Source organism: Chiloscyllium plagiosum, chromosome 1 (assembly GCF_004010195.1).
Source record: "Chiloscyllium plagiosum isolate BGI_BamShark_2017 chromosome 1, ASM401019v2, whole genome shotgun sequence".
NCBI classification, from domain to species: Eukaryota; Metazoa; Chordata; class Chondrichthyes; order Orectolobiformes; family Hemiscylliidae; genus Chiloscyllium; species Chiloscyllium plagiosum.
The window spans coordinates 60009817-60024535 of NC_057710.1; the positions used below are offsets into that span (position 1 = coordinate 60009817).

Consider the following 14719-nt stretch of genomic DNA (forward strand, 5'->3'; position numbering starts at 1 on the left):
TGACTGAATTTAATAAAGACAGCACGTGAGATTAAATCAAATTCAAACTGTCTCTACAGATAAAGCTAGCCTGAGAGTATAGCAGCAAACCTTGGAATGCAAATGAACAGAATGCATAGAAAAATCCCAAGGCTTAGAGATTATAGTGTCTGTTTAAAGACCATGAGATCATAGGCAGCTGAGTCTGGTCAAATGGGTGTCTGTCACTAATTAGATCTATGGACTAGAAGGGAATGACTGTAGTTACATTGTATATAATCATTGTAATACAGAAATGCGTAAAATACTACTTACTAATACTATATGTTGGTGTGTCATTAATCTATCTTCTGATTTGAGTCAAAAATTAAGCGAATAATTGAGTTTGTATGTTGAGGCTGGATTCAGAAGATCCTTTGACCCTCCTTGTTTTAACTGGTTTCTGCATGAATAAACTTCCATTTTCATGAGGTCTGCCTGCCTCCAGAGTTTTCATTCCCTATCAAGGATAAAAGCTTCTGCACTGACCATTTGACAAAAGCTGTGTAGAGCTGTATTCTTTTTGGACTGTTTAACTTAGATCTAACTGCTTAGAAAAAAGGAGCTTAACTGAATTACTACGAATCACGACGGATTATTTATCCACATTGTCTCCAATATCATCTACCTGTACTTATGCACTTGTGCTGAGAGCTTCTGTTTAATGTTAAAATTTGAAGTATCTTAGGAATGGCTTCATCTACAGGCTAGTGAGAAAAGTATCTTTTTAAAGTGAAAATATTTTCTGTAATTGACTTAATTCACTGTGATAATCAATAGTTAATTATTATGTTACAGGTATTTCAGTGAACTCTTCTAACATTGTTCCTGATATGACTGGCTCAGTATACAAGACTCAGGTGAATGCTTGTTTATTTTTGCTTATGCTAGTCATTCAGAGGATTGCCAACATCTATATTTGCTGAGTTCTCCATTGAGATTTACAGCTCTTTTGAAAGTGAATGGGAGTGAAATTAGTCCTTAGCAACAAAATGAACATCAAAACAATTGGCATATAATTTGTGTTCTGTCTGATTTTTTTTTTTCTTTTGTTCCTCACTTATGTCAGTTGTCCATTGTGTAAATGTGCAATGTGGATAACTTAAAATAAGAAGCAACACATGGTTGTACAGCACCCAGGTTATGCTTAACTACAGATTATAACGTGAACTGAGTAGGAAGTTTAGAATTTGGTAAGAATGGGAACTCGAGAGATGAAGAATGTTTTTTAGTCTTAACACCTTTTCTGAGTTGTGAAAGCTTGAGTCAATGTTTTTTAAAATGCTTCATATAAATTGTTAAAAATCACACTACCAGGTTATAGTCCAACAGGTTTAATTGGAAGCACACTAGCTTTCGGAGCAACGCTCCTTCATCACACCCCCCCCCCCCCCGGTTCAAAACGCCAAATGATCTTTCCACATCCGGCTGAAATTTACCTGTTCCTCCACTAATGTCATCCACTGTATCCATTGCACCTGATGTGGCCCCCTCTACCTTTGGGAGACAGGACACCAACTTGCAGATCGTTTCAGAGGACATCTCTGGGACCTGCACCAACCACTGCCCCTGTCACTGAACACTTTAGCTCCCTCTCCCACTCCACCAAGGGCAAGGCCGTCTGCATTGCCAACCCCTAACCACCTGACACCTGAAGGAATAACACCTTATCTTCCACCTTGGGACCCTGCAACCACACTGGATTAATGTGGATTTCACCATTACCTCATTTTCTCTCTCTTCCCCCCCCCCCCCCCCTTCCAAAAACCGTAGTCCCAAGCCTCCAACTCGGTGCTGCCCTCTTGACCTGTCCATTGTCTTTCCCATCTGTCCGCTCCACCCTCCTGTCCAACCTATCACCTTTCCACCAACCTTCATCTACCTATTGCATTCTCGGCTACCTTCCCCCGAGCCCCCCCTTACACTTATCTCTCAGCTCCCCCACCCCAGCCAAAAAGACTCATTCCTGATGTGTGAAACGTTGATTCTACTGCTCCTTGGATGCTGCCTGACCTGTGCTTTTCCAGCACCACACCCTTGACAGCTACCAGAACTAGCAACATTACAAATCAACAGACTTGTAAGCAAGACCATTTTGCTCTCTGGTGAGCAATTGCCACTCTATTTTAATTCAAGCTATAAATGAATTGGGTGGGAGAGTGAAGTGTGAGGAGGATGTAGTGAAGCTTTGCTATGCTTTGGACAAGTGAGTGAGGAAATGAATGGCAGAATAAGCATAATGTGAAATTATTCCTTGCTAGCAAAACAGGATGCCCTACTAGTCACTGCATGTGAGGATGCATGTGCACTCGGTGATAAAGAAGGCAAACGGTATGTTGGTCTTAATAATGAGCAGATTATAAAGTGAGATGTCTCGTGCAATTGTACAGCACCTTGGTAAGGCCTTACCTTGAAAATGGTGTGCAGTTTTGATCTCATTTGAGGAATGATGTTCTAGCTATGGAGGAAATGCAATAAAGGTTCACTAAACTGATTCCTGTTGATCAGAACTATATTCACAAAAATTAGAATGGGTGGGGTGGGGCTTGAAATGGTCCAATGACTATTTTATATTATTCTAAGAATGTGCTGTATTGGAACCAAGATGTCTAGGAGTTCATGACTAGCGAGGCAACAATGCATTTGCTTTCAATTTCTCTCACTCCACTCAGTGTTTCAGATGAAGTTATCAGAAACTTGAGTCAGAATTTCTAGATGGTTTTTAACTGCATGAAAACTTCAAGAAGTGAGGCTTTAAGGAGCCATGTAGCAAGCATTTGGATATTGAGAAGGAGCCCTGCATACATCAAGATTTTTTTCTTTTGCTTGTAGCTGATCAGTTGTGTGCAATGAATATTTGCGTTTTGCAACATTATTATTTCATGTAATTAACCCTTCAAAGTTGCTGATATTCTGAACTGCCAAAAACCATGGTTTTAGTTTGATACTTTCTTTCATTTTCTGTAGTCTTTTGACAAACAGGGATTTCATGCTGGTACGCCACCTCCGTTCAATCTGCCATCAGCACTTGGAGCAACAGGAACCTTAAACCCTGGTGCAGCTGCAGGGTATGCTCCACCGTTTTTGCACATTGTGTCAGCTCACCAGCAGCCTCACTCTCAAATGCTACATCATCACCTGCAACAGGATAATCAGGTAAAAATGCAAAACATTCTGACAAAAATGTACACTTTTTCAAAGTGATATAGATAATGAGCTTTTATATTGGAGTAGACATGGTTTTAAAGCATCTTTATGAAAAATTCAGTCTTTCAACCTGGTATTTCCCTTCAACTACATCAAACCTTTCTCGATGAAGAGTGCAGGAGGACAACCTGGGCACAGCTTAAAATGTCATATCATTGCAGTTACATTACTGAATTGCTTGCATAGCAGACAGCAGAGGCAAGCGTGCTGTCAATTAAGTCGAGTGATCCTACAAATAACAGCAGTCTAGATCAAAGCTCTGCAGTCTTGCCATATGCACTTTTGAATGGTGAATGATAAACACGTGACAGGAGAAGGAGACTTGACAAATGTCCTCATTTGTTGAGGAGCCTGCATGTCAGCACAAACTATCAGGCCAAAAGCTTTCCAGCTATCTTCAGCCAGAAGTGTGAAGTGAATTATCCATCTTGGTGTCCTTCTGCGGTTGCAAGCATTGCAAATGCCATCCTTTAGTAAATAGGGTTCATCGCAATTGAGATGAAAAATATCCTCACTTGACTCATTTCCTGGAAGCAGTTTCAGTATGGAGTTTTGCCTTTGCATGTGACAGCATTGGAATTATGCTTATAGTTGTGCATGCAGATGTGTACAATTGCAAGAGGCAGTGTCTACTGCTGGCAATCAGCAGAGTGAAGAGACCTATCACGTGGCACTTGCACAAGAATATGCAAGTTGACAAACAGGGATTTCATGCTGGTACGCCACCTCCGTTCAATCTGCCATCAGCACTTGGAGCAGTTTAAGCTCCAAGGTTACTTGTTCCCGTGCTTTGTTATAGCCTTGTTCCAAACGTGGATGAAAGAGCTGAGCTCAGGTTGGGGTTTGTGAGACTGCCATTGACGTTAAAGTACCACCAAATCTAAGCAATCCAGTCAGTCCCATTCTCTTGCTCTATCCCTATAGGACTACACCCCTCTCAATGTCCATCCAATCTTTGAAACTATTATTAATATCCACTTGCAATACCTTTGCAGGCGAAGACTTTCAGGTCATTACCACCTGCTTTGTTTTTGAAAGCATTCTTCCTTGCTCCCTTCTGTTTTAAGTGCAAAATTTTAATCCTTCCACTAGCTTTTCCATGTCCAAACTTGTTAATCTAATACACCTGTTTGAGTGCATCTGTTTCAGATTCCACCTCCTTTACTCCTAGGCGAACAGCTCCAATTATTCCAACCTAATCAATAGCTCAAGTTTTTCATTTAGAACCATTGTGTTAAATCTCCTCTGCATTTCAGGGCTTTCCATCTTTCATCAATTGTGGAGACCAGAGCTGGCTGCAAATTGGCTAATTAGTTTTACAAACGTTTGGCATTGTTTCCCTACTTTTATACTAATTTTCTCCTATGAAAGCCAAGATCCCATGTGATTTGCTGACTATATGTCCTGTTAGCTTTAAAGTGCTGTACACATTAACTCACTGACCTTGCTGTCTTTAAATTTCTGCCATTTTGTTTGTCTTTTTCTGCCAGAATGTACTCTTCTAAACCTGCTTTGGTCAACCCATTCTTCTGTGCTCTAGTGCAGTTAGTCAGTCATACATGTTGAAAACAGACCCTTTGGTCCAAGTAATCCAAACTAAACTAATCCCAACTGCCTGCGTTTGGCCCATATCCCTCTAAACCTTTCCTATTTGTGGACTTATCCAAATGTCTTTTAAATGTTGAAACACTTCCCACCACTTCCTCTGGTGGTTCATTCCACATACAACCCACTTTTTTTTTTAAGAAAACAAAGTTGCCCTTCAAGTCCTCAAAACTTTCTTTGTCACCTTTTAGAATTCTGTCCACTAGTTTTGAATTCCATTCTGTACATCTGTCGTATCTAAGTTTGGCATTGTTGGCACTTAACTTGGATATTGACAGCAAAAGTTTTTGCTTTTTTAACAAAAGATCCTAATAATCCTGAAGGGTTCCTGTTTTCTACCTTCCTGCGGTCTTTAAAACAAAATCTCACAGCTTATCACTTTAACTTAAAAATATTTTGTATCTAACTTGACATGGACATGACCGTTTCATGAGCCTCAATTTTTTTAAACTTGTACAAATCACTCTGAAAATGCAAATAGGCAATGTCCACTGGGACCAGATGTTATTGCATGGTATGATTTAGTTCAGTTCTAAATAGCCTATTTGTGTTTGACTCTTTAGTTGATGCCTTTTAAAATTATTCTCAATTGTCTGAACTGCTTGTCTTATAATTTCATAAATAAGATTGGGTGTAGCTGTGCTTTCTTTGAACATTTCAATGCATTGCAGAGGCCTGCTTTCAAGACTTGGCATGACTTGAGAACATCCATTCATCAAGATACAGACATATGAAATTAGGAGCTGGTGTAAGCCATTTAGTTCCCCCAGTCTGCTCTGCCATTCAGTAAGATCTGATTGTAACCTCCAATCCATGTTCTGTTATTTCATTGGCAGAAACTGTGGATTAACCATCCTGCCAAGTGAAGTAACTTTGGGTGAGGGAAAATTGTGACAATTAAGATTAATTTTACTTGGAAGTGACTCAAATTTTGACTGTAAATATTAAGGGCAGCGTGGCAGCACAGTGGTAGCACTGCTGCCTCAGTGCCAGGGACCCAGGCTCGATTCCAGACTCTGGCAACTGTCTGTCTGCACAATCTTCATGTATCTGGGTGCTCCGGTTTCCTCCCACAATCCAAAGATGTGCAGATGAAGTGATTTGACCATAGTGTTGTGGAATGTGTAGGCTAGGTCCACTAATTAGGGGAAATGTGGAGTAATAGGGTAGGGGAATGGGTCTGGGTGGGATATTCTTCAGAGGATCAGTGTGGGCTAGTTGGGCCAAATGGAGTCATAGAGGCTTACAGCATGGAAACAGACCCTTCTGTCCAACCTATCCATACTGACCAAATATCCCAACCTAATCTAGTCTCATACCCATCCAGATGCCTTTTTAAATGTTGCAATTGTACTAGCCTCCACCACTTCCTCTGGCAGCTCATTCCCTACACGTACTACCCTCTGTGAAAAGGTTGCCCCTTGTGTCTCTTTCATATCTTCCCTCTCACCCTAAACCTGTCTAGTTCTGGACTCTGATCCTTTGTAATTTGGGGGAACCTTCACTGTCCATTACAACTCCAATTTTGGTGTCATCTGCACACTTACTTACTATACCTCCTATGTTCCTATCCAAATCATGTATATAAATGATGAAAAGTAGTATACCCAGCACCGCTACTTGTGGTACTCTACTGGTCACAGGCCTCCAGTCTGAGGGAAAAAACCCTCCACCTTTTGAGCCAGTTCTGTATCCAAATGGCCAGTTCTCCCTATATTCCATGAGATCTAACCTTGCTAATCAGTGTCTCATGGGGAAGCTTGTCTAATGCCTTACTGAAGTCCATATAGATTCTGTCCACTGCTCTGCCCTCATCAATCCTTTGTTACTTTTTCAAAGAACTCAATCAAGTTAGTGAGACACTATTTCCCACGCACAAAGCAATGTTGATTATCCCTAATCGTCCTTGCCTTTCCACATGTAAATCCTGTTCCTCAGGATTTCCTCCAACAACTTACCCACCACTGATGTCAGGCTCACCAGTCTATAGTTCCCGCTTATTCTTAGCACTGTTTTTAAATAATTGTAACTAGGTTAGCCAACTTCTAGTCTTCCCGCACTTCACCTGTGACTATTGATGTGACTATACCTCAGCATAGGGCCCAGCAATCACTTGCCTAGCTTGTCAGAGTTCTAGGGTACACCTGATGAGTCCTGATACATCCCTCTAATACGTATCAAGACATCCAGCACTTTCTCCTCCATGATATGGCTGGTTTTTTTTTCCAAGTTGTCACCATCTACAGGAGTAGTGCCAGAAGATTGGAGGCTAGCAAATGTGGTTCCCTTGTTCAAGAAGGGGAGTAGGGAAAACCCTAGTAACTATAGGCCGGTGAGTCTCACTTCTGTTGTGGGTAAAATCTTAGAGAGAATTGTAAGGGATAGGATTTATGAACATCTGGATAGGAATAATGTGATCAAGGATAGTCAGCATGGTTTTGTGAAGGGCAGGTCGTGCCTCACAAACCTTATTGAATTCTTCGAGAAGGTGACTAAGGAGGTTTTATCTACTGCTGGTACACAACTAACATATCATCTCCATGGGAAAATGTCTGAGTTTTCAAAATTTTATTTGCCACCTGCTTCATTCTATGCTGCACCCTCTTCTGCTGCAGTTTAGTTCACTCTCTTACCTGATTTAATGTCTCCCTCACCTCAGATACATAATCCAAGTGTAAGATCTCCAATTTCGGTCCTGTAATGTTTTCTTTAAATAATTTCAAAGGACCTCGCACTTCATGTCCAAATATTAACTCAAAGGGAGCAAACTGAGTCAATTCATTTGGGGCATCTCTAATGGCAAACAATACGAATGGGATACCTTTATCCCAATCATTTGAGTAATCCTCAGGGTCTGATGCCATCTTTCCAAAGCTCCCTGGGATTCAGGATTGTACGCACGCGATTAAAAGTGCGACATGCCTAAGCTAAGCATGATTTCATTAAACAGCCAAGCATAAGATTTGACCCTTGGTCTGGCCTAATCTCTCTGGGTAGCCCACACCACATGAAAAAAGATACTAACTCCTCTACCACCTTTTTCGCATTTATATTCTGTAATGGAATTGCCTCCAGAAATCTGGTAGACACATCCATTATGGTTAGCAAGTACTGGTTCCAAATTTTAGTTTTCCAGAGGGGGCCTACACATTCAATCATAACCCGCATGAAAAGTTACAAGGGGGCATAGCTTTAAATTAAGGGGTGGTAGGTTTAGGACAGATGTTAGGGGTAGGTTCTTTACTCAGCGGTCGTGAGTTCATGGAATGCCCTGCCAGTAGCAGTGGTGGACTCTCCCTCATTATGGGCATTTAAGCGGGCATTGGATAGGCATATGGAGGATAGTGGGCTAGTGTAGGTTAGGCAGGCTTGGATCGGCGCAACATCGAGGGCCGAAGGGCCTGTACTGCGCTGTATTCTTCTATGTTCTATCTATTTCCCCACATTCTGTATCTTCCACAACCTGTTTCCACACTGTAGGGGCCTTGCACTGTGCCCTTCCCAACTAAACAAACACGAGTAGGCCATTCAGGCCGTTCTACCACTTAATGAGATCGTGATCTGTTGCTAAACTTGATGTTCCTGTCTTTGGCCCATATCCCTTAAATACTTTGCTTAAATTAAAACTGATATAGCACCCATTCCAAACACTTGAACGGTCTGGCCTTAAATTTTTAAAAAAGACTGTGTCCCCCAGTTCTAGAATTCCTAATCAATAGAAATAGTTTGTTTTGCTTCCCTATCTTTTCCTGTTAATATCTTGAAGACTTTGACCAGATCACTCCTTAAACTTCTAAATTCTATTTTGACTTGCAGAGTGGATCTGGACAACGCAATCAACAGAACAGCATACCACAGAAGTCTCAGGTTAACAAACCCAACTATGGCAACTCCCCGTACTGGGGTAACTAAACTGCAAGTTATTGCCCCCTTCTAATAAGAGAGAAGAAAACTAGTTGGCCAAATGTCTGTGTTGTGGGGGGAGCTAAAATCTTAACGTACCTTAAATGTGACAGTTGCCTGCTTTTGATTTGCTGTTGTATGTAATATATTTATGTATGTATTTGTATATGTAATAGAGCCTAGATGTGGTTTCTGCACTTGAAGCCTTTCTTCATGGGGGAAGATTAATAAACATTCAATAACAATGTATATTTGTTTGAGCTCTGTGGGCTTTCTAAATGGACAGTGTTTTCCAGTATTGAAAATGGGTTTCCCTTGTTTTAATTAAGTTTATGAAGAATTCCATGAAGGGGTGGGGGAATAGCAGTTTAGAAATCCAGATTCTGTGCATAATGTTTTTTAGACCTATCCTTTAAATTTGTATTGATCAAATTTGGACTACCTTAATTTTAAGTTTGCCACCTGATTCTGTGGATGATTTTCAAACAACCGTTTGGAAACAAGTTTTTTTAAAGAAATCATTGTCCTTCTAAGAACTGTATTTATCTTTGGTATTTATTTAATATTTCAATGCACAGGCTCCAGTATGTCAAATTATGTACATTTATTTGGTATATTTCCCTTCTTACCTACATCTAGTAGTTTTGAAAATCTTTACTTCCACTATAATGTCCCATCCAGCAATTCTCCTCTTAATATCAGGAGCCAAAGTAGTAAATATTTCAGTTGAATTTCCTTTAAACCCAAAGAAAATCTAATAAAAGCTCTGAGCAATTAAACCATGTCTGAATATTTTTTGTTGTTTTTTTCACTTGAGATTCTAGGATTACTTTTGCCATTAACCATTGGTCAATGGAGCTAAATACAAAATATATGCAGGCAAAATCAGCATCAAATGGAACTTGTAAACTTAAAAATAAAACCCACCTGATTTAGATAATGCTGTAATCACTCAAATGGATATTGTACAAAGGATAAAAGAGGGGATTCGAAGAGAACTTGATGCTGAAGGATGTAAGACTGCTGAGATTAAGGTGGAATATTTTATGAATGGGGAGTGGAATATGAAAGTAAAGATTTTGCTACACTTGTACAGGGCATCAGTGAGACCACATCTGGAGTACTGTGTGCAGTTTTGATTTTCATTTCAGAAAGGATGCAGATTATCTTATGAGGAAAGGTTAGGTCTGTATCTGTCAGTTTAGAAAAATAAGGAAGGATATTTTTCTTTCTGGGAAAGTCTAAAACAAGGAGGAAAATTAAAAAAATAATGGGTCTTCCATTTGAGGGAAATTATATTTGACAGTTATGTGAGCCTAGATTATTGAAAATTGAGGTGGTGGTAATGAAATTCTTGACTGGGAATGTAGGTTGGGGGGGCAAGCAGGTGAGGCTCCTGGCCCATATCCCTCCCAACCCTTTCTATTCATATACCCATCCAAATGCCTCTTAAATGTTGCAATTGTACCAGCCTCCACCACTTTCTCTAGCAGCTTATTCCCCACACACACCACCCTGTGTGTGAAAAAGTTGCCCCTTGGGTCTCTCTCATAACTTTCCCCTCTATGCCCTCTAGTTCTGGACTCCCTGACCCCAGGGGAAAGACTTTGCCTATTTACCCTATCCATGCCATGCATAATTTTGTAAACTTCTATAAGGTCACCCCTCAGCCCCAGCCTGTTCAGCCTCTCCCTGTAGCTCAGATCCTCCAACCCTGGCAACATCCTTGTAAATCTTTTCTGAACCCTTTCAAGTTTCACAACATCTTTCCGATAGGAAGGAGACCAGAATTGCATGCAATATTCCAACAGTGGACTAACCAATTCATTGACAAGGGAATTATGTAAATGATGAAACCTCCCACTAAGCCAGCAGTGCTTGCTTCGCAATATATACTCTTGCTGTCTCTGTTCACATCCCTCTATTGTCAATTTACCCTATGTTTCAACTTGTTCATCACACTGGTGTCTATTTTAGCAATTTGTCATCTTTTAACCATAATTGACACCTTAGAGCACAGCACAATTAATGGCATTGACATTCCATATCACCTTACTCTACTGGTCATAGCAGACATAATTACCTCTTCACCTGCAATAAGTTGTGTTTAGTAACTAATATCTATGCTTCAGATTTGCTTATATCCAATCTGGCAGGTTCGACTATGGTGACTTTAGGAACTAATGTATAATTGTTTCAGGATTCATTTTAATACTCTGACCAGATCATATTCACCTATTCTAATTGATTAGTAGATGCATTGACTAGTGCATAGTGTAGAACAAAGTAGAGTGGTTGACCATCTTCAGCTGCTTCAATGACTAGGTCAGAGGCTGTGAATACTGTGACTACCCACTGACTACGAGGCATGAGTCAGGAGTGTGGTGGAATACTCCTTATTCCCCTCGATTAGTGCTTGATACCATCCAGGACTGTGCATTGGCACTACATAAGCATCCATTCATTCCACCTTGATGTTTAGTAGTAGCAGTGTGTATTATCTTCAAGATACACCAGAAATTCACCAAAGATCCTCAAACAGCACCTGCCAAATGGACAACCACTTCCATCGAGAAGGGCAGCAGATAGATAGGAACACCACTAGTTTTCCGTCCAAGCCACTCCCATCCTGACTTTGAAATATAGCACCATTCCTTCACTGTCACTGGGTCGAAATCCCATCCCATGTGACACTGAAGGTTAACCCACAGCAGGTGGACTGCAGTGGTTCAAGGCAGCTCCTCACTGCCTTCTGAAGGGCATCTGGCAACACCCTCCAAAATCATCTCCTGTTGTGGGAATTGAACCAAGAGGTCTTGAATGTTACCTGGGTTTCTGAGTCCCTAAACTGGAGACAATACAGCCATGTCAGTGCCTTCCTCTTCCTTTCAAATACTGAAGCAGTCCATAACCAAATGCAGAAAGTCCTGGATAGTATCCAGGTCTGAGATGGCATCTAGTGTTCATGCCACAGCTGTTCTCAGCATTGACTATCAACAACAGGAGGCAGTGAGAATATACCCATTAATCCATGACCTTCAATGGTCTTACCATTGTGGTTTTGACATCTGTGGCAAGAGAACATGCCCATTCATCCTTGGTGTTATTACCTAGCAACTGAACTGGACAAATTCTATAAACACTGTTTACAAAAGCATTTCAGAGGTTAGGAAATAGCTTCCTAATTCCAAGCCTGATTACAATGTACAGGGCAGGAGTTTGAAGGAACATTCCCATCATGCCTATACAAGTGCAGCCCTGACACACTATGCTTGACACCATCCAACTTAAATCAACCCAGTTGGTTGGCAGATCATCTTCAAACTCCACCATCAACACTCAATCAACAGTGTGTACATCTACAAGATGCAATGCAAAAGCACTCAAGACTCTCTCTTCACAGCACTGCACCAAACCAAATCTATTGAAGATAAGGGAAGCAGATATAAACACCACCTGCACATTTGCCTCCAAGCCACTCAATATCTTGGTCTTGGAAATATGTTGCCATTCTTTCATTGTCACTGGATTAAAATACTGAAACACCTCTTTCTCTTTGGCAAAGTAGGGAGATCTACAGAACATCAATTGCAGCAGTTCAAGAAAGCAGCATTCACATTCTGAAGGCCAACTAAGAATGGATCAATACAACCATGGTCACATTCCTTAAAATGGATAATTAGCTTCTACAACCAGGTTTCTGACAACACCAAATTTAAGCCCTGATTCAAAGTTTGCATGGCTGTATCAAAGGTCAACCATCCTTCCTTGATAGGTCAAGTAAATCTTCCAATGTGCATCTTGCAGCATTCCAACAATACTGAATGATCAGACGGCCAAATCAAATCAGCCTCACTATTGTATTTGCAAAACAGGAAACTTGCAACATTCATTAACCCCCAAAATGCCCCAATCTGTAACAAGCAGATGTAATACATTTAAGTTTTCAAAAGGTGTTTGATAAGAACATGTTAGGCTAGTTACACTAGCTCATTGTTGGAGGTTATATATTAAGAGGATTGGCTATCTAAAACTAAAACAACAGCAGGCAATGGCCTAGAGTTATTATTGCCAGACTTCATTCAGAGACCTGGGTTTGAATCCAGCCATGGCAGATGGTGTAATTTGAATTCAATAAAAATCTTGAATGGAGTCTAATAATGACTACGAATCCATTGTTGTTTGTTGGAAAAATCCAGCTGGTTCACTAATGCCCTTTAGGGAAGGAAACTGCTATCCTTACCCAATCTAGCCTACATGTGACTTTAGGCCTAAAGTAACATGGTTGACTCAACTACCCATTGGACAGTAAATGCTGGCCTGGCTAGTGACACCCTTGTCCTGTGAATGAATTTAAAAAAATAATAATTGATGTAAGGCACCAGGTTTATAGCTTAATCAAAGAAGTAGCTTTAGCTGAATAAAAGTTAAGCATCAAGGTAATCCAATTAATGTATATGGCTTTAAAATTAACTTTTTGATTGTAGCTTCCAACCATACATAGACACAGGAATAAATTAAATGAATAAGAGGAGGGATGTAACTGGCCAGCACACTTAGGCTGGTTCCAGAATCTAATATCCCAGGCACCATAGAATTATATTTTGCTTGGTGTCTAATGCTACTGGTCAATGTAAATAGCTTCTAGTAGGCTCCAAGGAATATCATTTAATTGTGAAAATTGAAATTCTATTCTCCAAACTTCCAACAATTTGATAATGGAGAACAAAATAGAAATCAGAGCTCCTTCCAGTGTGGTGAAAGCTCTGGCAATCAGAATACTTTGAGGAAAAAAAATTGTTCAAAACCAGTGAAAACTTTGGTTTCTCTTTTTTCCCCCCTCCAACATTCTCTTGCCACTGACCCGAGAGATCCTTGTTAATGTTCAAACAATTGCCTCTTTGGAGTCAAAACATCCATGAGTACTTTGAACAAGATAATCAGAGTCCAGAGGCAATATATTCCTGTTGGGGTAAATGGAAAGGCTGGTAAGTGTAGGGAATGCTGGACGACTAAAGAAATTGAGGGTTTGGTTAAGAAATAGATGGTCACAGGTGAGGTGCCAGAAGACTGGAGGTTGGCTAACATGATGCCACTGTTTAAAGGGTGGTAAGGACAAGCCAGGGAACTATAGACTAATGAGCCAGAGGTCAGTGGTTCATTGACATTTTTGAAAAAGTAACAGAGGATTGATGAGGGCAGAGCGGTGGACATGATCGCTATGGACTTCAGTCAGGTGTTTGACAAGGTTTCCCATGGGAGACTGGTTAGCAAGGTTAGATCTCATGGAGCTCATTCCTGAAGAAGGGCTTATGCCCGAAACGTCGATTCTCCTGCTCCTCGGATGCTGCCTGGACTGCTGTGTTTTTCCAACACCACACTTTTCAACTCTAGATTTCATGGAATATAGGAAGAACTAGCCATTTGGATACAGAGGGTGGTGGTGGTGGTGGAGGGTTGTTTTTCAGACTGGAGGCCTGCGACAGTGGAGTGCCACAAGGATTGTGCTGGGTCCACTACTTTTCATCATTTTTATAAATAATTTGGGTGTGTGTGTAAGAGGTATAGTTAGTAAGTTTGCAGATGACACCAAAATTGGAGGTGTAGTGGACAGGCAAGAAGGTTACATCAGATTACAATGGTATCTTGATCAGATGGGCCAATGGACTGAGAAGTGGCAGATGGCATTTAGATAAATGTGAGGTGCTGCTGAGTTCGAGGGTTGGGACTGAGACAAGGTGGGGGGAGGGGAAGTGAGGAAACTGGAGAAATCTGAGTTCATCCCTTGTGGTTGGAGGGTTCCGAGGCGGAAGATGAGGCACTCTTCCTCCAGCCGTCGTGTTTCTATGTCTGGCGATGGAGGAGTCCAAGGACCTGCATGTCCTTGGTGGAGTGGGAGGGGGAGTTGAAGTGTGAGCCACGGGGTGGTTGGGTTGGTTGGTCTGGGTGCCCCAGAGGTGTTCTCTGAAACGTTCCGCAAGTAGGC

The 14719-nt window shown here is 41.0% G+C and overlaps 1 protein-coding gene across 14 annotated transcripts in view; it reads left to right on the forward strand.

The window, feature by feature from the left end:
- The window catches only part of ubap2a (ubiquitin associated protein 2a), a 125767-nt gene extending 116250 nt beyond the window's left edge, over positions 1-9517 (forward strand). For all 14 annotated transcript variants that reach the window (XM_043687651.1, XM_043687575.1, XM_043687591.1 and 11 more), the window contains 3 exons: positions 817-878; positions 2986-3174; positions 8647-9517. In XM_043687651.1, the coding sequence (XP_043543586.1) occupies positions 817-878; positions 2986-3174; positions 8647-8742 (347 nt within the window). In that variant the 3' untranslated portion in view covers positions 8743-9517. The remainder of the gene's footprint in view (positions 1-816; positions 879-2985; positions 3175-8646) is intronic.
- Positions 9518-14719: the final 5202 nt, after the last annotated feature.